Raw genomic sequence first — 22,185 nt, forward strand, 5'->3', positions numbered from 1 at the left:
CCCCCCCTCTCCCATGCACTGTGAGCCGGAGGTCTTGTAGGTGTACGTGGGGGGGGGGGGGGGGGGGGGGTCTCCTCATTATCGCTCACAGCAGAGCTGCTGTGTATAGTGCAGTTCTTGTGTTAACCCCCTCACTCCTGCCAATCCGCTCCTGTCCCTCTGAGCTTCTATGTGTCACTTCCAGTCCCGGGAACGTGCCCGACAGTGGCCCCGGCACAGCTGCTGTCCCTTCCCTTTGGCCCCGAGCTCCAGTAGGCATTGTACCATATGGTCTGTACTGGGGTTAGCATCAGGACAGAGGAGCACCTCTAGGGCAAGTAACATTCTGTGTAATCTTACTGCACATCTGTTGTAGTGACAAGAAGTCGTCCATCACCGCACTTCCTGGCGCACCTTGCGTTCCCTCTGTGTGTGAGGGGGGGTATAGCTCGCACCTCTATTAATTATTTACTAAGTGGCGCAGCTTATATGGCGGCACCTCACGCTGTGGGGCAGTTGCAACGCTCCTGCTGCAAGCGAATCTCGGTCTGCAGCCAATTAACCCAGAGCTGTAAGGCAGCAATGCTAACCACTATGCCACCCACAGTAGTCTGGGATCATTGCCCAGCGAGATCCATAGATTGTCAGCTCCTGTGGTGATAACTTGTTCTCGTCCTTTGTAGGAATCCTCCAGCTGCTGCAGTCTCGCACCTCCCGGAAGTTCCTGGCGTGCCGGCTGACTCCCGATATGGAGACCAAGCTCCTGTTCATGACGTCACGGGTACGGGCCTGGTAACCTATGGCGGGTCGCAGGGAGCCTGAGATTCAGTAGAACAGAGCAAAGGATGATGGGGGTAGTTGAATTGAGAGAGTTTCCTGAATTCCATCATCATTCTTACATGATTCCCTGGTCTGTTCACCCCCTCCCCCATCTCCAATTATCTGGCTTTCCCGGGTGAGCGATCGCACTTGCTTTGATGGGCGGTTATTAGAAATGGGATAATAGCCTGCTCTGTATCCAGATCAATAATCCTCAGCCCTCTGCTCCTCTCCCGATCACTGATGTGGAGCCTGCATGTGGGGAAGGAAGGGCCATTGATTAGTAAGATACACACGTCCCCCATATAAGAATCTCTGCAGAAGCTCCAGGCGCATCCTGACGTGCAAGCGCTGGTTTCTGTCTACGCTCTGCTGGAGTGATCTGATTCCTGACAGGCGTATCAGGTTCTGCGCTGCTACATAGCGGAGCTGATCTCATAGATACACGTGTGCTCTGTATTTCAGGGATTCATGGACATCACGTAAACACACTTTAGTTAGTGTGTTTGCCCATTTATAGATGTAGACGTCTCTCCGGGGTCTCGGAACACTCCTGTTATTTACTATTACAAGAGAAGTTGGGTTTCTGTGGGGCCTTTGTGGCAGAAGGAACGCTGAGCGTTAGAAGTCTTTGTTCTCTAAGTCTTGGTCGGGAACCTGCTTAGATGGATTGCAAGTGCTCAGACCTGGTTCTGTAGGTCTAGATATGGTAGAGGGACTCTAGAAGGGATCAGTGGGCCTGAGCTCTCTGTGGCTCTTGTTAGAAGATCATATAGAGGAAGCTCTGCATCATTAGGCTGAGATGTTCTATTGTTAGAGGACACAGAGAGAAAGCTCTGCATCTTTATTATGAAATGTTCTCTTGTTAGAAGACCATAGAGAGAAAGATCTGCATCTTTAGGCTCAAATGTTCTCTTGTTAGAAGACCATAGAGAGAAAACTCTGCATCTTTAGGCTGAGATGTTCTCTTGTTAGAAGACCATAGAGAGAAAACTCTGCATATTTAGGCTGAGATCTTCTCGTTAGAAGACCATAGCAAGAAAGCTCTGAATCTTTAGGCTGAGATGTTCTCGTTAGAAGATCATAGAGAGAAAGTTCTGAATCTTTAGGCTGAAATATTCTCTTGTTTGAAGTCCATAGAGAGAAAACTTTGCATCTTTAGGCTGAGATGTTCTCGTTAGAAGACGATAGAGAGAAAACTCTGCATCTATAGGCTGAGATATTCTCGTTAGAAGACCATAGAGAGAAAGCTCTGCATTTTTAAGCTGAGATGTTCTTGTTAGAATACCATAGAGAGAAAGCTCTGAATCTTTAGACTGAGATGTTCTCTTGTTAGAAGATCATAGCGAGAAAGCTCTGAATCTTTAGGCTGAGATGTTCTCGTTAGAATACCATAGAGAGAAAACTCTGCATCTTTAGGCTGAGATGTTCTCTTGTTAGAAGACCATAGAGAGAAAACTCTGCATATTTAGGCTGAGATGTTCTCGTTAGAATACCATAGCGAGAAAGCTCTGAATCGTTAGGCTGAGATGTTCTCGTTAGAATACCATAGAGAGAAAACTCTGCATCTTTAGGCTGAGATGTTCTGGTTAGAAGACCATAGAGAGAAAACTCTGCATCTTTAGGCTGAGATGTTCTCTCGTTAGAAGACCATAGAGAGAAAGCTCTGAATCTTTAGGCTGAGATGTTCTCGTTAGAAGACCATAGAGAGAAAACTCTGCATCTTTAGGCTGAGATGTTCTCTTGTTAGAAGACCATAGAGAGAAAACTCTGCATATTTAGGCTGAGATGTTCTCGTTAGAATACCATAGCGAGAAAGCTCTGAATCTTTAGGCTGAGATGTTCTCGTTAGAATACCATAGAGAGAAAACTCTGCATCTTTAGGCTGAGATGTTCTCTCGTTAGAAGACCATAGCGAGAAAGCTCTGAATCTTTAGGCTGAGATGTTCTCGTTAGAAGACCATAGCGAGAAAGCTCTGAATCTTTAGGCTGAGATGTTCTTGTTAGAAGACCATAGAGAGAAATCTCTGCATCCTTCGACTGAGATGTTCTCTTGTTAGAAGATCATAGCGAGAAAGCTCTGAATCTTTAGGCTGAAATGTTCTCGTTAGAATACCATAGAGAGAAAACTCTGCATCTTTAGGCTGAGATGTTCTCGTTAGAATACCATAGAGAGAAAACTCTGCATCTTTAGGCTGAGATGTTCTCGTTAGAATACCATAGAGAGAAAACTCTGCATATTTAGGCTGAGATCTTCTCGTTAGAAGACCATAGAGAGAAAGCTCTGAATCTTTAGGCTGAGATGTTCTCGTTAGAAGACCATAGCGAGAAAGCTCTGAATCTTTAGGCTGAGATGTTCTCGTTAGAAGACCATAGCGAGAAAGCTCTGAATCTTTAGGCTGAGATGTTCTTGTTAGAATACCATAGAGAGAAAACTCTGAATCTTTAGGCTGAGATGTTCTCGTTAGAAGACCATAGCGAGAAAGCTCTGAATCTTTAGGCTGAGATGTTCTCGTTAGAAGACCATAGCGAGAAAGCTCTGAATCTTTAGGCTGAGATGTTCTTGTTAGAATACCATAGAGAGAAAACTCTGCATCTTTAGGCTGAGATGTTCTCTTGTTAGAAGACCATAGAGAGAAAACTCTGCATATTTAGACTGAGATGTTCTCGTTAGAATACCATAGCGAGAAAGCTCTGAATCTTTAGGCTGAGATGTTCTCGTTAGAATACCATAGAGAGAAAACTCTGAATCTTTAGGCTGAGATGTTCTCTCGTTAGAATACCATAGAGAGAAAACTCTGCATCTTTAGGCTGAGATGTTCTCTCGTTAGAAGACCATAGCGAGAAAGCTCTGAATCTTTAGGCTGAGATGTTCTCGTTAGAAGACCATAGCGAGAAAGCTCTGAATCTTTAGGCTGAGATGTTCTTGTTAGAAGACCATAGAGAGAAATCTCTGCATCCTTCGACTGAGATGTTCTCTTGTTAGAAGATCATAGCGAGAAAGCTCTGAATCTTTAGGCTGAAATGTTCTCGTTAGAATACCATAGAAAGAAAACTCTGCATCTTTAGGCTGAGATGTTCTCGTTAGAATACCATAGAGAGAAAACTCTGCATCTTTAGGCTGAGATGTTCTCGTTAGAATACCATAGAGAGAAAACTCTGCATATTTAGGCTGAGATCTTCTCGTTAGAAGACCATAGAGAGAAAGCTCTGAATCTTTAGGCTGAGATGTTCTCGTTAGAAGACCATAGCGAGAAAGCTCTGAATCTTTAGGCTGAGATGTTCTCGTTAGAAGACCATAGCGAGAAAGCTCTGAATCTTTAGGCTGAGATGTTCTTGTTAGAATACCATAGAGAGAAAACTCTGCATCTTTAGGCTGAGATGTTCTCTTGTTAGAAGACCATAGAGAGAAAACTCTGCATATTTAGACTGAGATGTTCTCGTTAGAATACCATAGCGAGAAAGCTCTGAATCTTTAGGCTGAGATGTTCTCGTTAGAATACCATAGAGAGAAAACTCTGCATCTTTAGGCTGAGATGTTCTCTCGTTAGAAGACCATAGCGAGAAAGCTCTGAATCTTTAGGCTGAGATGTTCTTGTTAGAAGACCATAGCGAGAAAGCTCTGAATCTTTAGGCTGAGATGTTCTTGTTAGAAGACCATAGAGAGAAATCTCTGCATCCTTCGACTGAGATGTTCTCTTGTTAGAAGATCATAGCGAGAAAGCTCTGAATCTTTAGGCTGAAATGTTCTCGTTAGAATACCATAGAGAGAAAACTCTGCATCTTTAGGCTGAGATGTTCTCGTTAGAATACCATAGAGAGAAAACTCTGCATCTTTAGGCTGAGATGTTCTCGTTAGAATACCATAGAGAGAAAACTCTGAATCTTTAGGCTGAGATCTTCTCGTTAGAAGACCATAGAGAGAAAGCTCTGAATCTTTAGGCTGAGATGTTCTCGTTAGAAGATCATAGAGAGAAAGTTCTGAATCTTTAGGCTGAAATATTCTCTTGTTTGAAGTCCATAGAGAGAAAACTTTGCATCTTTAGGCTGAGATGTTCTCGTTAGAAGACGATAGAGAGAAAACTCTGCATCTATAGGCTGAGATATTCTCGTTAGAAGACCATAGAGAGAAAGCTCTGCATTTTTAAGCTGAGATGTTCTTGTTAGAATACCATAGAGAGAAAGCTCTGAATCTTTAGACTGAGATGTTCTCTTGTTAGAAGATCATAGCGAGAAAGCTCTGAATCTTTAGGCTGAGATGTTCTCGTTAGAATACCATAGAGAGAAAACTCTGCATCTTTAGGCTGAGATGTTCTCTTGTTAGAAGACCATAGAGAGAAAACTCTGCATATTTAGGCTGAGATGTTCTCGTTAGAATACCATAGCGAGAAAGCTCTGAATCTTTAGGCTGAGATGTTCTCGTTAGAATACCATAGAGAGAAAACTCTGCATCTTTAGGCTGAGATGTTCTCTCGTTAGAAGACCATAGCGAGAAAGCTCTGAATCTTTAGGCTGAGATGTTCTCGTTAGAAGACCATAGCGAGAAAGCTCTGAATCTTTAGGCTGAGATGTTCTTGTTAGAAGACCATAGAGAGAAATCTCTGCATCCTTTGACTGAGATGTTCTCTTGTTAGAAGATCATAGCGAGAAAGCTCTGAATCTTTAGGCTGAAATGTTCTCGTTAGAATACCATAGAGAGAAAACTCTGCATCTTTAGGCTGAGATGTTCTCGTTAGAATACCATAGAGAGAAAACTCTGCATCTTTAGGCTGAGATGTTCTCGTTAGAATACCATAGAGAGAAAACTCTGCATATTTAGGCTGAGATCTTCTCGTTAGAAGACCATAGAGAGAAAGCTCTGAATCTTTAGGCTGAGATGTTCTCGTTAGAAGACCATAGCGAGAAAGCTCTGAATCTTTAGGCTGAGATGTTCTCGTTAGAAGACCATAGCGAGAAAGCTCTGAATCTTTAGGCTGAGATGTTCTTGTTAGAATACCATAGAGAGAAAACTCTGCATCTTTAGGCTGAGATGTTCTCTTGTTAGAAGACCATAGAGAGAAAACTCTGCATATTTAGACTGAGATGTTCTCGTTAGAATACCATAGCGAGAAAGCTCTGAATCTTTAGGCTGAGATGTTCTCGTTAGAATACCATAGAGAGAAAACTCTGAATCTTTAGGCTGAGATGTTCTCTCGTTAGAATACCATAGAGAGAAAACTCTGCATCTTTAGGCTGAGATGTTCTCTCGTTAGAAGACCATAGCGAGAAAGCTCTGAATCTTTAGGCTGAGATGGTCTCGTTAGAAGACCATAGCGAGAAAGCTCTGAATCTTTAGGCTGAGATGTTCTTGTTAGAAGACCATAGAGAGAAATCTCTGCATCCTTCGACTGAGATGTTCTCTTGTTAGAAGATCATAGCGAGAAAGCTCTGAATCTTTAGGCTGAAATGTTCTCGTTAGAATACCATAGAGAGAAAACTCTGCATCTTTAGGCTGAGATGTTCTCGTTAGAATACCATAGAGAGAAAACTCTGCATCTTTAGGCTGAGATGTTCTCGTTAGAATACCATAGAGAGAATACTCTGCATATTTAGGCTGAGATCTTCTCGTTAGAAGACCATAGCGAGAAAGCTCTGAATCTTTAGGCTGAGATGTTCTCGTTAGAAGACCATAGCGAGAAAGCTCTGAATCTTTAGGCTGAGATGTTCTTGTTAGAATACCATAGAGAGAAAACTCTGCATCTTTAGGCTGAGATGTTCTCTTGTTAGAAGACCATAGAGAGAAAACTCTGCATATTTAGACTGAGATGTTCTCGTTAGAATACCATAGCGAGAAAGCTCTGAATCTTTAGGCTGAGATGTTCTCGTTAGAATACCATAGAGAGAAAACTCTGCATCTTTAGGCTGAGATGTTCTCTCGTTAGAAGACCATAGCGAGAAAGCTCTGAATCTTTAGGCTGAGATGTTCTCGTTAGAAGACCATAGCGAGAAAGCTCTGAATCTTTAGGCTGAGATGTTCTTGTTAGAAGACCATAGAGAGAAATCTCTGCATCCTTCGACTGAGATGTTCTCTTGTTAGAAGATCATAGCGAGAAAGCTCTGAATCTTTAGGCTGAAATGTTCTCGTTAGAATACCATAGAGAGAAAACTCTGCATCTTTAGGCTGAGATGTTCTCGTTAGAATACCATAGAGAGAAAACTCTGCATCTTTAGGCTGAGATGTTCTCGTTAGAATACTATAGAGAGAAAACTCTGAATCTTTAGGCTGAGATCTTCTCGTTAGAAGACCATAGAGAGAAAGCTCTGAATCTTTAGGCTGAGATGTTCTCGTTAGAAGACCATAGCGAGAAAGCTCTGAATCTTTAGGCTGAGATGTTCTCGTTAGAAGACATTAGAGAGAAATCTCTGCATCCTTCGACTGAGATGTCCTGTTGTTAGAGAACCATAAAGAGAAAGCTCTGCATCTTTCGGCTGAGATGTTACCGGCTGTCTTCTCATGTTAGAAGATTAGGATTACCAAGTTCTGTTGAGTTAGGGCACTTGGGAGTTTATCTGTCCTCCACAACTCGTACAGAGTCCAACTGGAGGAATGTGAAGCTTCCAAAGCGTTATTAGCTTAGGACTTGTCACTGTCTCCAGTAGAAGACCTTCTGGTGCATAAAGGGGCATATTTACTGCTCTCTGGTTAAAGGTCTAATCAGTGTGCCCCCCCACCGCACTTCCTCCACAGGTGCGCTTTGGTCAGCAGAAGAGGTACCAAGATTGGTTCCAGCGCCAGTACCTCTCAACCCCTGACAGCCAGTCCCTACGCTGTGACCTGATCCGCTATATCTGCGGGGTGGTGCACCCATCTAACGAGGTGCTCAGCTCTGACATCCTGCCTCGTTGGGCGATCATCGGGTGGCTGCTGACGACCTGCACGGTGAGTCCATGGCATCCTGCCACCAGATGTGTATGTGAGGTGTATGTGAGGTGTATATGGGCCGGGTGTATGTGCTGTGTGTATTCGGGGTTTGCAGTAATTGCAGGGTGTCCTGATAACCTGCCCACTAGGGGAGCTGTACTGCTGATGGGATGTGTCTGTACCTCACAGGAGGGGGAGTATGGCGGCTTGCACGCCCTCTGCTGGATACTTTGTGAATGGCAGCCGCCATCTGTTACTTATCTCTTCTTTCTTCCAGTCTAACGTGGCCGCATCAAATGCAAAGCTGGCCCTGTTTTACGATTGGCTGTTTTTCAGTCCGGAGAAAGACAGCATCATGAACATTGGTAAGATGAGATCAGTGCGTGGCTTTACCTGCTGCGTCTCTCCTAGGGACAGCGCTCTTCAGGCTGTGATGCACTCTAGTCTCTTATCTCTGGCTGCGCCTTATCTCCCCGTCCTTCACCACTTCTCTGCCATCTTTCATCAGTCTGCCCTCCCTTCACCCAGACATTCCTGCCGTCCTCTGATGTTTGATCCGGCAAGGGGGGGGATTGTGTGCCACTTACTTACATCAACACTGGAAAGATACAACTTGTGCAGAGCACGATTCAGCATGAACATGGCAGACCAGTCGTATCGCCTGCCGTATCACTGGGCCTATTACCATCGCTCTCAATGATGTCACTGGCTCCTAGTGACTGGATAGGCTGCACTCTTAGTGATGTCACTGGCTCCTAGTGACTGGATAGGCTGCACTTAGTGATGTCACTGGCTCCTAGTGACTGGATAGGCTGCACTCTTAGTGATGTCACTGGCTCCTAGTGACTGGATAGGCTGCACTCTTAGTGATGTCACTGGCTCCTAGTGACTGGATAGGCTGCACTCTTAGTGATGTCACTGGTTCCTAGTGACTGGATAGGCCTCACTCTCAGTGATGTCACTGGCTCCTAGTGACTGGATAGGCTGCACTTAGTGATGTCACTGGTTCCTAGTGACTGGATAGGCCTCACTCTCAGTGATGTCACTGGCTCCTAGTGACTGGATAGGCTGCACTCTCAGTGATGTCACTGGCTCCTAGTGACTGGATAGGCTGCACTCTTAGTGATGTCACTGGCTCCTAGTGACTGGATAGGCCGCACTCTCAGTGATGTCACTGGCTCCTAGTGAATTGATTGGCTGCCTTTGTATGAATATTAGTGTGATGCACAAGGTATCACTTTCCAGTGTGTGTAGGTGACAGTCGGTAATGAGGAGCTGATAATGCATCTTGTCGCTAGTCTCACCCAGTTGTCATGCCCAGACGTGGCTGCATAATTCCCACCCCAGGCAGTATCTCACCTCCACTAGATTTGTAATGGCTGCTCATTATGTGGGCACTGTGCGAGAGACACTGATGTGTTCTGTCACTGCTGGCTGCTGGCTATGAGGTAAATGAGCCAGGCCTGCTATGTTTACTTCATAGCTCATTAGGTTGTTATAGGAAATGTACTGAGCGGGGCGAGATGGGCAGCAGGCACCTGAAATGACCCCTGGAAGTCTTTCTTTTATTGCTGGAGGTATATCTACCCCCACTATTTATGGGCCACACTCGCACCCCTCTATAGCATCCTACCCCATCCTTTCTGTTGTCCCCCTTGTCCTTTTTATCCCCTCCCCCCCGCCCCTTCTTCCCCTCCCCCCCGCCCCTTCTTCCCCTCCCCCCTCGTCCTTTCTTCTACTCCCCCCTCGTTCTCTCTTCCCCTCGTCCTCCCCTCTCTTCCCCTCGTCCTCCCCTCTCTTCCCCTCGTCCTCCCCTCTCTTCCCCTCGTCCTACCCCCTCCCCCTCTCTTCCCCTCGTCCTCCCCTCTCTTCCCCTCGTCCTACCCCCTCCCCCTCTCTTCCCCTCGTCCTCCCCTCTCTTCCCCTCCCCCTCTCTTCCCCTCCCCCTCTCTTCCCCTCCCCCTCTCTTCCCCTCCCCCTCTCTTCCCCTCCCCCTCTCTTCCCCTCCCCCTCTCTTCCCCTCCCCCTCTCTTCCCCTCCCCCTCTCTTCCCCTCCCCCTCTCTTCCCCTCCCCCTCTCTTCCCCTCCCCCTCTCTTCCCCTCCCCCTCTCTTCCCCTCCCCCTCTCTTCCCCTCCCCCTCTCTTCCCCTCCCCCTCTCTTCCCCTCCCCCTCTCTTCCCCTCCCCCTCTCTTCCCCTCCCCCTCTCTTCCCCTCTCTTCCCCTCGTCCTTTCTTCCCCTCCCCCCTCGTCCGTTTTTCCCCTCGTCCGTTCTTCCCCTCCCCCCTCGTCCTTTCTTCCCCTCCCCCCTCGTCCTTTCTCCCCCTCCCCCCTCGTCCTTTCTCCCCCTCCCCCCTCGTCCTTTCTCCCCCTCCCCCCTCGTCCTTTCTCCCCCTCCCCCCTCGATTTTTCTGGCGCCCCCCCACCCCCCTCGTCCTTTCTGTCATCCTCCATGTCATATCTCTACCCTGCCTGTCTCTGTCCCCGTTACTGCTTTATGTTCCTATACCCCCTCCTGTCTCACACGCGCTGCTGCCTTGGCTGCTGTCTATGAATATTTCAGTGCATTCTCCGTGTGATGTCCTCACTGATGCCTGTGGCTGCCACGTTCTCTGCTTACGTGGATTAGAATTGTCCCAGATACTTGCAGGTGGAATTATAATGCATGGTCGCCTCTTTCCCGTATTCATGTCCTAACCCCGCTAGTTTTACCTTTCACAGAACCGGCCATCCTGGTGATGCATCACTCCATGAAGCCGCACCCGGCGATCACCGCCACCCTTCTGGACTTCATGTGCCGGGTATGTCTACTCTGCGCCCGCCCCCATGTTCTGCGCTGAGAGCAGAGGTCAAGGGATCATTAGGACAGAGGCAGGAAGGGAAAAGCCTTTGAATTATACATCGCTCGTTAATAAAGCCATCTGCGCACTGCCCTCTGGGGCGACCCCGAAACAGACGCTTAATAGGAGCACAGGAATCGCACAGATTCCGTCTGAGATGGGAGAAGAGAGATCACCTCACATTAGCTGCTGCAGCTGCATATTATACTATGTTCTGAGGGATGCAGTCAGAGAGGAGGCCGCCCCTCTCCCTTGCCGCCAGCCGCCCCTCTCCCTTGCTGCAAGACGCCCCTCTCCCTTGCCGCCAGCCGCCCCTCTCCCTTGCCGCCGGCCGCCCCTCTCCCTTGCCGCCGGCCGCCCCTCTCCCTTGCCGCTGGCCACCCCTCTCCCTTGCCGCTGGCCGCCCCTCTCCATTGCCGCCGGCCGCCCCTCTCCCTTGCTGCAAGACGCCCCTCTCCCTTGCTGCAAGACGCCCCTCTCCCTTGCCGCCGGCCGCCCCTCTCCCTTGCCGCCGGCCGCCCCTCTCCCTTGCCGCCGGCCGCCCCTCTCCCTTGCCGCCCCTCTCCCTTGCCGCCGGCCGCCCCTCTCCATTGCCGCCGGCCGCCCCTCTCCCTTGCCGCCGGCCGCCCCTCTCCCTTGCCGCCGGCCGCCCCTCTCCCTTGCCGCCGGCCGCCCCTCTCCCTTGCCGCCGGCCGCCCCTCTCCCTTGCCGCCGGCCGCCCCTCTCCATTGCCGCCGGCCGCCCCTCTCCCTTGCCGCCGGCCGCCCCTCTCCCTTGCTGCAAGACGCCCCTCTCCCTTGCTGCAAGACGCCCCTCTCCCTTGCTGCAAGACGCCCCTCTCCCTTGCTGCAAGACGCCCCTCTCCCTTGCTGCAAGACGCCCCTCTCCCTTGCTGCAAGACGCCCCTCTCCCTTGCTGCAAGACGCCCCTCTCCCTTGCTGCAAGACGCCCCTCTCCCTTGCTGCAAGACGCCCCTCTCCCTTGCTGCAAGACGCCCCTCTCCCTTGCTGCAAGACGCCCCTCTCCCTTGCTGCAAGACGCCCCTCTCCCTTGCTGCAAGACGCCCCTCTCCCTTGCTGCAAGACGCCCCTCTCCCTTGCTGCAAGACGCCCCTCTCCCTTGCTGCAAGACGCCCCTCTCCCTTGCTGCAAGACGCCCCTCTCCCCTGCCGCCGGCCGCCCCTCTCCCTTGCCGCCGGCCGCCCCTCTCCCTTGCCATAAGCCACCCCTCGCCTAGCTCCCCCTCCTCCCCGCTGGTCCCGGGAGGTGATCCGACCACTGCCCTGGCTCCCCCTCCTCCCCGCTGGTCCAGGAGGTGATCCGACCACTGCCCTGTCTCCCCCTACTCTCCGCTGGTCCCGGGAGGTGATCCGACCACTGCCCTGGCTCCCCCTCCTTCCCGCTGGTCCAGGAGGTGATCCGACCACTGCCCTGGCTCCCCCTCCTCCCCGCTGGTCCCAGGAGGTGATCCGACCACTGCCCTGGCTCCCCCTCCTCCCCGCTGGTCCCTGGAGGTGATCCGACCACTGCCCTGGCTCCCCCTCCTCCCCGCTGGTCCCTGGAGGTGATCCGACCGCTGCCCTGGCTCCCCCTCCTCCCAGCTGGTCCCAGGAGGTGATCCGACCGCTGCCCTGGCTCCCCCTCCTCCCCGCTGGTCCCAGGAGGTGATCCGACCGCTGCCCTGGCTCCCCCTCCTCCCCGCTGGTCCCTGGAGGTGATCCGACCGCTGCCCTGGCTCCCCCTCCTCCCCGCTGGTCCCTGGAGGTGATCCGACCGCTGCCCTGGCTCCCCCTCCTCCCCGCTGGTCCCTGGAGGTGATCCGACCGCTGCCCTGGCTCCCCCTCCTCCCCGCTGGTCCCAGGAGGTGATCCGACCGCTGCCCTGGCTCCCCCTCCTCCCCGCTGGTCCCAGGAGGTGATCCGACCGCTGCCCTGGCTCCCCCTCCTCCCCGCTGGTCCCTGGAGGTGATCCGACCGCTGCCCTGGCTCCCCCTCCTCCCCGCTGGTCCCTGGAGGTGATCCGACCGCTGCCCTGGCTCCCCCTCCTCCCCGCTGGTCCAGGAGGTGATCCGACCGCTGCCCTGGCTCCCCCTCCTCCCCGCTGGTCCCAGGAGGTGATCCGACCACTGCCCTGGCTCCCCCTCCTCCCCGCTGGTCCCAGGAGGTGATCCGACCACTGCCCTGGCTCCCCCTCCTCCCCGCTGGTCCAGGAGGTGATCCGACCACTGCCCTGGCTCCCTCTCCTCCCCGCTGGTCCCAGGAGGTGATCCGACCACTGCCCTGGCTCCCCCTCCTCCCCGCTGGTCCAGGAGGTGATCCGACCACTGCCCTGGCTCCCCCTCCTCCCCGCTGGTCTAGTCACACCGTGAAATGCAAAGAATGTTTCCAATTTTGGAGTTTGGTTTAAGAATCTGTTCCCAATGGGACCCCACACACACATGCTCTCAGTGCCCCCCCCCCATACACACACTGAGTAATTATTTTATATGAAGTCCAGATTTCTGTCTCCCCAATTATTTTCCTGTTGTGTTACCGGCCTGTGAATGCTTTGCCCCTGTATAGCAGATCATTAATCATCTGTGACAGGCAGACCCTGGCACACGTCTCCTGTGCGCCATACTACAGGGGGCGCTGCTACCACTCTGTGCACACTGACCCATATGTGTTCTGCTTTATGCCGAACCCTTGTGGCACCATACAAATAAACGGGAATGTTAACTCTGCTGCCGAGCGTGAGGGCCACATCCAGCTCCGCACATGTGCTGTGTACAGATATATATATATAAGTGATGATAGGGCCGGCACTAGGGCTTATTCACTCCATCATAACAATGTTGCTGCTTCATTTGCAATTGTTTGTTCTGTTTTATAGATAATTTCCAATTTCTACCCTGCTCTAGAGGGGAACGTCAGGCAAGGGGTGTTCTGTTCCCTCACCCACATCATGGAGAAGAGGGTCTTGGCGTAAGTATAATGGGGAATTGCAATGGGGTTTGGTGCTTATCGGTGCAGCTGTTTTATACATGTCAGCCTCCACACTAACACATCACGTTCTATAAGTGATACATGGTAGCCAAGATATATATAAATATGTGTGTGTGTGTGTGTATGTATGTATGTATGTATATATATATATATATATATATATATATATATATATATATATATATATATATATATATATATATATATATATATATATATATATATATATATATATATAGAAGAAGGAGAAATCCGGCACTCTACCAATGGTAAAAGCTATACTTGCTCCGGTGCCTTCCCAGGTGCTAAGACCCAATGTAGAAGAGATGGCAATAAGGCGTCACGCCTTATTGCCATCTTTTCTATATATATATATATAAATATTCGCACTCGTTGAAAGCACTGTGAGGAAGAGATTGTGGCCCCAGGCTGCCTCTGATGCTAACAGTCTTCACAACTGGTTTGGCCTCCCCAGTCCTATAGCATCTGGGCATAGGCCCTTATCCTGGTTCACTCGCAAAAGCAAATTCCTTCTCAAATGGAGAAAACCATGTGCACTGCAGGGGGGCAGATGTGACTTGTGCAGAGAGAATTCGATTTGGGTTATTTTGTTTCTGTGCAGGGTAAATACTGGCTGCTTTATTTTTACACTGAAATACAGTATAGATCTCACTTTGAAGTAACACCCCACCCAAATCTAATTCTCTCTGCACATGTTACATCTGCCCCACCTGCAGTGCACATGGTTTTGTCCATTTGAGAAATAAATTTGCCTTTGTGAGTGAACCAGAATAAGGGCCTATGCCCAGATGCTAGAAGACTGGGGAGACCAGACCGGTTGTGAAGACCGTTAGCAGAGGCAGACCCTGCAGTCTTGTATAGGAAGCGCATTTACTGGCGGCTTCCCGTCCTAGCCCAGGGATTGCTATGTCCACTGCGCATGCTAATGTGTGCTGGGCTCAGCTTACACCACGCAAGATGTGGCTCCGCACGATGGGTGTGTGCGCTGCGCGTGGCGGGTGTGTGCGCTCCGCCGTGGTTTGGCATTACGTAGACTCTTCCATTGGTTTCTTCCAGACACCTGGCACCATTGTTCCACAACCCCAAATTGGACAAAGAATTGCGATCGATGCTTAGAGAGAAGTTCCCAGAGTTCTGTACCCTCCCATCTCCTGCCTCAGAAAGTAAGGGCTGCACGTGAGTATGTGATGTGCTGCTCTCACTATCTCTCCTTCATTTGCAGGATTCTGACATCGCTCTTTTTTTCTTGCTCCCTGGTTGCTGGCCTGCTGCTGCTGCTCCCTGGTTGCTGGCCTGCTGCTGCTGCTCCCTGGTTGCTGGCCTGCTGCTGCTGCTCCCTGGTTGCTGGCCTGCTGCTGCTGCTCCCTGGTTGCTGGCCTGCTGCTGCTGCTCCCTGGTTGCTGGCCTGCTGCTGCTGCTCCCTGGTTGCTGGCCTGCTGCTGCTGCTCCCTGGTGCTGGCCTGCTGCTGCTCCCTGGTTGCTGGCCTGCTGCTGCTGCTCCCTGGTTGCTTGCCTGCTGCTCCCTGGTTGCTGGCCTGCTGCTGCTCCCTGGTTGCTGGCCTGCTGCTGCTGCTCCCTGGTTGCTGGCCTGCTGCTGCTGCTCCCTGGTGCTGGCCTGCTGCTGCTGCTCCCTGGTTGCTGGCCTGCTGCTGCTGCTCCCTGGTTGCTGGCCTGCTGCTCCCTGGTTGCTGGCCTGCTGCTGCTGCTGCTCCCTGGTTGCTGGCCTGCTGCTCCCTGGTTGCTGGCCTGCTGCTGCTCCCTGGTTGCTTTCCTGCTGCTGCTGCTGCTCCCTGGTTGCTTTCCTGCTGCTGCTGCTCTTTGGTCGCTGGCCTGCTGCTGCTCACTGGCTTGTTGCTCTCTGGTCGCTGGCCTGCTGCGGCTGCTACTCCTGGTCGCTGGCCTGCTGCGGCTGCTCCTCCTGGTCGCTGGCCTGCTGCGGCTGCTCCTCCTGGTCGCTGGCCTGCTGCGGCTGCTCCTCCTGGTCGCTGGCCTGCTGTGGCTGCTCCTCCTGGTCGCTGGCCTGCTGCTCCGTGGTCGCTGGCCTGCTGCTCCCTGGTCGCTGGCCTGCTGCTCCCTGGTCGCTGGCCTGTTGCTCCCTGGTCGCTGGCCTGCTCACTGGCCTTCTGCTCCCTGGTCGCTGGCCTGCTCACTGGCCTTCTGCTCTCTGGTCGCTTGCCTGCTGCTCCTGCTTCCTGGTCGTTAGGCCTGCTACTGTGTATCACAGGGCAGCCCGCCCCCTTCTAACCTGTATCACACGGCAGCCCGCCCCCTATTAACCCGTATGACATGGCAGCCCGCCCCCTTCTAACCCGTATAACACGGCAGCCCGCCCCCTTCTAACCCGTATCACACGGCAGCCCGCCCCCTTCTAACCTGTATCACACGGCAGCCCGCCCCCTTCTAACCCGTATCACACGGCAGCCCGCCCCCTTCTAACCCGTATAACACGGCAGCCCGCCCCCTTCTAACCCGTATCACACGGCAGTCCGCCCCCTTCTAACCCGTATAACACGGCAGTGCGCCCCCTTCTAACCCGTATCACATGGCAGCCCGCCCCCTTCTAACCCGTATCACACGGCAGCCCGCCCCCTTCTAACCCGTATCACACGGCAGCCCGCCCCCTTCTAACCCGTATCACACGGCAGCCCGCCCCCTTCTAACCCGTATCACACGGCAGCCCGCCCCCTTCTAACCCGTATCACACGGCAGCCCGCCCCCTTCTAACCCGTATCACACGGCAGCCCGCCCCCTTCTAACCCGTATCACACGGCAGCCCGCCCCCTTCTAACCCGTATCAAACCGGCAGACTCCTTTCAGGGTCACCTGACTCAAAGTAGGTTTCCCCCCTCATATGTGGTAACTGTATTGTGGGGCGCAGGTGATTAAAATGGTTTAATGTCCGTTCTCAGTAAAGACAGAGGAGCCAGCATCCATGGAAATGGACAACAACCTGCCAGACAAGGAGGATAGCTGCTACGACAATTCGGAGGCCGCATTCAGTGATGACGACGAGGAGGTGAACAACAAGACTTCAGACAATGGTACTGACCCATCCTGTATACTCTCTGCCCTATAAGATATATATTCGTTCTCCTCTCACTGTCTGCTCCTCCTGCCAGGCAAGAAGAGGGAGTTCCGCTTCCACCCCATCAAGGAGCCTATCATCGAGGAGCCGGTGGACATCACCCCGTACTTGGAGCAGCTGGAGGAGCCCGTCAGGGAGAAGGTGGTGGCTCTACAGAAGGAAAGGTGGGTCAGACCGGTCCTACATTGCCGCCTCAGAACCGCCATTGCCTTATCTCCGTGTGACATGCCAATGGTGTGTGTATGCTTGTACGTTTCAGTGACATGGAGTCCCAGTGTGAACTGATGCAGGACATTGTCGAGCAGATTTTGGAGGTGAGTGTCAGCCAGCTCCAGGTGGATCCGCCATGATGTCAGTTATCTCGCCCTGTTCTCTGACCCCTCCCCCTCGTTTCCTCTCTGGCAGGAAGACTTTGACTCGGAGCAGCTCTCTGTACTGGCCTCCTGTCTGCAGGAGTTATTTAAGGCACATTTCCGGGGAGAGGTCCTTCCGGAGGAGATCACAGAGGAGTAGGTTCATGCCTGCCTGCTTCCACGTTGGCTGATATAACGGCTATGGACATGCTGTAACTCCTGGTTATCCTTCTGCTTTCACCTACAGGTCCCTGGAGGAGTCAGTGGGAAAACCCCTTTATCTGATATTCCGGTATGTGTCCGCCACCTCCGGAAACTGAACATTCCGGGAGGTTCCACGTCTTTACCTAATATCTCCCCCATTACCTCCTTCCAGAAACCTCATCCAGATGCAGGAGGACAGCAATGGATTTTCTCTGCTCCTGGACCTTCTCTCTGAGCTCTACCAGAAACAGCCCAAGATCGGCTACCACCTGTTGTACTACCTGAAGGCCAGGTGAGGCCTCATTCCCATACATGGAGGCCAGCCAGGTGCTGGGATGGTGGGGTCTGTAGACTCACCCCCTCCGCACTGTGTGCCTGGGATAGATAATCTCCTCATTAATACACTGATCCTACTTAATAACATCCAGTCCTTGCTCTCTCCGTCCGGTCTGCTCATTACAGATAATTAATTAGCATCCAGAGTGTTCCTTCCCTCCGCCTGCTAAATGCAGAACTAGAATGTCCTAAACTGCGATGGTTCCTGTCCCCCAGGACATTGTAAGACCCCCCTGGAGACCATGGTCCCTGTACATAGTGGTGGGAGGTGACGGTAGCCCCAGGAAGTGGCTACAATACTGGGGTTCTCCCCTCTTACACTCACTCTCCCCCATTTCTCTGTCCCCGTATGCTGGACGCCCCACTACAGCAAAGCAGCAGCCGGAAAGATGAATTTATACGAGTCCTTTGCCCAGGCAACGCAGCTCGGAGACCTGCACACGTGTCTGATGATGGATATGAAAGCCTGCCAGGAAGACGACGTTCGGCTGCTGTGTTACCTGACGCCTTCTATATACAGTGAGGTGAGGCCTCCTGTCGCCAGTGCTGGACACCGTGTTATATACTACAGGGGTAACCCCTCCAGTTAGTAATACACATGCAGTGTCTGGCATAAGGTATTCCAGTGCTGGACACCGTGTTATATACTACAGGTGTAACCCCTCCAGTTAGTAATATACATGCAGTGTCCGGTGTAAGGTATTCCAGTGCTGGACACCGTGTTATATACTACAGGTGTAACCCCTCCAGTTAGTAATACACATGCAGTGTCCGGTGTAAGGTATTCCAGTGCTGGACACCGTGTTATATACTACAGGGGTAACCCCTCCAGTTAGTAATACACAAGCAGTGTCTGGCATAAGGTATTCCAGTGCTGGACACCGTGTTATATACTACAGGTGTAACCCCTCCAGTTAGTAATATACATGCAGTGTCCGGTGTAAGGTATTCCAGTGCTGGACACCGTGTTATATACTACAGGTGTAACCCCTCCAGTTAGTAATACACATGCAGTGTCCGGTGTAAGGTATTCCAGTGCTGGACACTGTGTTATATACTACAGGTGTAACCCCTCCAGTTAGTAATATACATGCAGTGTCCGGTGTAAGGTATTCCAGTGCTGGACACCGTGTTATATACTACAGGTGTAACCCCTCCAGTTAGTAATATACATGCAGTGTCCGGTGTAAGGTATTCCAGTGCTGGACACCATGTTATATACTACAGGGGTAACCCCTCCAGTTAGTAATACACATGCAGTGTCCGGTGTAAGGTATTCCAGTGCTGGACACTGTGTTATATACTACAGGTGTAACCCCTCCAGTTAGTAATATACATGCAGTGTCCGGTGTAAGGTATTCCAGTGCTGGACACCGTGTTATATACTACAGTGTAACCCCTCCAGTTAGTAATACACATGCAGTGTCCGGCGTAAGGTATTCCAGTGCTGGACACCGTGTTATATACTACAGGTGTAACCCCTCCAGTTAGTAATATACATGCAGTGTCCGGCGTAAGGTATTCCAGTGCTGGACACCGTGTTATGTACTACAGGTGTAACTCCTCCAGTTAGTAATAAACATGCAGTGTCCGGCGTAAGGTATTCCAGTGCTGGACACCGTGTTATATACTACAGGTGTAACCCCTCCAGTTAGTAATACACATGCAGTGTCCGGCGTAAGGTATTCCAGTGCTGGACACCGTGTTATATACTACAGGTGTAACCCCTCCAGTTAGTAATATACATGCAGTGTCCGGCGTAAGGTATTCCAGTGCTGGACACCGTGTTATATACTACAGGTGTAACCCCTCCAGTTAGTAATATACATGCAGTGTCCGGCGTAAGGTATTCCAGTGCTGGACACCGTGTTATATACTACAGGTGTAACCCCTCCAGTTAGTAATACACATGCAGTGTCCGGTGTAAGGTATTCCAGTGCTGGACACTGTGTTATATACTACAGGTGTAACTCCTATAGTTAGTCATATACATGCAGTGTCCGGTGTAAGGTATTCCAGTGCTGGACACCATGTTATATACTACAGGGGTAACCCCTCCAGTTAGTAATATACATGCAGTGTCTGGCATAAGGTAATCCAGTGCTGGACACCGTGTTATGTACTACAGGTGTAACTCCTCCAGTTAGTAATACACATGCAGTGTCCGGTGTAAGGTATTCCAGTGCTGGACACTGTGTTATATACTACAGGTGTAACTCCTATAGTTAGTCATACACATGCAGTGTCTGGCATAAGGTATTCCAGTGCTGGACACCGTGTTATATACTTCAGGTACACCATATCCAGTTAGTAACATTGAGGTCACTTCTGGCGAGCAGGTCCCTAACACTTTGGGGTTCACATCTGGGCCACAGGGAACCCCCAAAGTAGTCCAGCCAACCTCCCCCAAGGCTTCCCATAAATACAATCTAGCAGTGCAGTGTAAGGTGTCATAGGATGTAGGGGATGTGGAAGCAACTAAGGGGTGTTCACGGTGGATCGCAGCAAGCAGTGAGGGGGTGCAGTCCAGAGCCCCGTTCCCCATATAGTGTGGTGCTGGGCCAGCAGATCTGACTCCTCCTCTTCTCCTGCAGTTCCCGGATGAAACGCTCAGGAGCGGAGAGCTGCTGAACATGATCGTAGCCGTTATTGACTCGGCACAGGTCGGTGTGGCCATTGTGTGGCCCGTGTTATACGGCACATGTTACTGTAATGTAGGTATACTGACCTCCTCTGTCTCACAGCTGCAGGAGCTGGTGTGTCATGTCATGATGGGGAACCTGGTGATGTTCCGGAAAGACTCCGTGCTGAACATTTTAAGTGAGTAGATGTAGGTGTGGACCGGTGACTGCAGGTTTGGATGATGTGATTTGGCAGCCGGTCACACTGTGTCGGCAGGTTTGGATGATGTGATTTGGCAGCCGGTCACACTATGTCGGCAGGTTTGGATGATGCGATTTGGCAGCCGGTCACACTGTGTCGGCAGGTTTGGAGGATGTGATTTGGCAGCCGGTCACACTGTGTCGGCAGGGTTGGGTGATGTGATTTGGCAGCCGGTCACACTGTGTCGGCAAGGGTTGGGTGATGTGATTTGGCAGCCGGTCACACTGTGTCGGCAGGTTTAGGTGATGGGTCATCTCCTCTTTCAGTTCAGAGTCTAGAATGGGAGACGTTTGAGCAGTACTGCACATGGCAGCTCTTCCTCGCCCACAATGTTCCCTTGGAGACTATTATCCCCATCCTCCAACACCTGAAATACAAAGGTGGGTTCTTGTCCTGATACTCATATTGTGCTGTATCTCTGCCATTATTTCCTGCCTTACCAGTCCTGTGCCCCATCCAGTCCTGTCATTCCTCACACCTGGCATTGTGTTCCTGTCCTGTCATTCCTCGCATATAGCATTGTGTTCCTGTCATGTCATTCCTCAAACCTGGCATTGTATTCCTGTCCTGTCATTCCTCAAACCTGGCATTGTGTTCCTGTCCTGTCATTCCTCGCATATAGCATTGTGTTCCTGTCATGTCATTCCTCAAACCTGGCATTGTGTTCCTGTCCTGTCATTCCTCACACCCGGCATTGTGTTCCTGTCCTGTCATTCCTCACACCCGGCATTGTGTTCATGTCCTGTCATTCCTCACACCCGGCATTGTGTTCATGTCCTGTCATTCCTCACACCCGGCATTGTGTTCCTGTCCTGTCATTCCTCACACCCGGCATTGTGTTCCTGTCCTGTCATTCCTCACACCCGGCATTGTGTTCCTGTCCTGTCATTCCTCACACCCGGCATTGTGTTCCTGTCCTGTCATTCCTCACACCCGGCATTGTGTTCCTGTCCTGTCATTCCTCACACCCGGCATTGTGTTCCTGTCCTGTCATTTCTCACACCCGGCATTGTGTTCCTGTCCTGTCATTCCTCACACCCGGCATTGTGTTCCTGTCCTGTCATTCCTCACACCCGGCATTGTGTTCCTGTCCTGTCATTCCTCACACCCGGCATTGTGTTCCTGTCCTGTCATTCCTCACACCCGGCATTGTGTTCCTGTCCTGTCATTCTTCACACACAGCATTGTGTTCCTGTCCTGTCATTCCTCACACCCGGAAGCGTTTTCCTGTCCTGTCATTCCTCACACCTGGCATTGTGTTCCTGTCCTGTCATTTCTCAAACCCGGCAGTGTGTTCCTGTCCTGTCATTCCTCGCACATAGCATTGTGTTCCTGTCCTGTCATTCCTCAAACCCGGCAGTGTGTTCCTGTCCTGTCATTCCTCGCACATAGCATTGTGTTCCTGTCCTGTCATTCCTCAAACCTGGCATTGTGTTCCTGTCCTGTCATTCCTCACACCACCGGCATTGTGTTCCTGTCCTGTCATTCCTCACACCACCGGCATTGTGTTCCTGTCCTGTCATTCCTCACACCACCGGCATTGTGTTCCTGTCCTGTCATTCCTCACACCACCGGCATTGTGTTCCTGTCCTGTCATTTCTCACACACGGCATTGTGTTCCTGTCCTGTCATTCCTCACACCCGGCATTGTGTTCCTGTCCTGTCATTCCTCACACACGGCATTGTGTTCCTGTCCTGTCATTCCTCACACCCGGCATTGTGTTCCTGTCCTGTCATTCCTCACACCCGACATTGTGTTCCTGTCCTGTCATTCCTCACACCC

At 51.3% G+C, this 22,185-nt stretch overlaps 1 protein-coding gene across 1 annotated transcript in view; it reads left to right on the plus strand.

The window, feature by feature from the left end:
* The window catches only part of INTS3 (integrator complex subunit 3), an 83,636-nt gene that overhangs the window by 40,203 nt on the left and 21,248 nt on the right, over positions 1–22,185 (plus strand). Inside the window, exons 9-24 of the mRNA XM_083167280.1 lie at positions 663–760; positions 7,526–7,717; positions 7,977–8,064; positions 10,419–10,498; positions 13,408–13,499; positions 14,598–14,704; positions 16,451–16,582; positions 16,661–16,790; positions 16,886–16,940; positions 17,032–17,135; positions 17,227–17,271; positions 17,356–17,475; positions 17,890–18,043; positions 20,114–20,182; positions 20,264–20,339; positions 20,669–20,782. Coding sequence (XP_083023406.1) covers positions 663–760; positions 7,526–7,717; positions 7,977–8,064; positions 10,419–10,498; positions 13,408–13,499; positions 14,598–14,704; positions 16,451–16,582; positions 16,661–16,790; positions 16,886–16,940; positions 17,032–17,135; positions 17,227–17,271; positions 17,356–17,475; positions 17,890–18,043; positions 20,114–20,182; positions 20,264–20,339; positions 20,669–20,782 — 1,656 coding nt within the window. The remainder of the gene's footprint in view (positions 1–662; positions 761–7,525; positions 7,718–7,976; positions 8,065–10,418; positions 10,499–13,407; positions 13,500–14,597; positions 14,705–16,450; positions 16,583–16,660; positions 16,791–16,885; positions 16,941–17,031; positions 17,136–17,226; positions 17,272–17,355; positions 17,476–17,889; positions 18,044–20,113; positions 20,183–20,263; positions 20,340–20,668; positions 20,783–22,185) is intronic.

The sequence above is a fragment of the Crinia signifera genome, chromosome 12 (assembly GCF_055691185.1).
Source record: "Crinia signifera chromosome 12, ASM5569118v1, whole genome shotgun sequence".
In the NCBI taxonomy this organism is placed as follows: domain Eukaryota; kingdom Metazoa; phylum Chordata; class Amphibia; order Anura; family Myobatrachidae; genus Crinia; species Crinia signifera.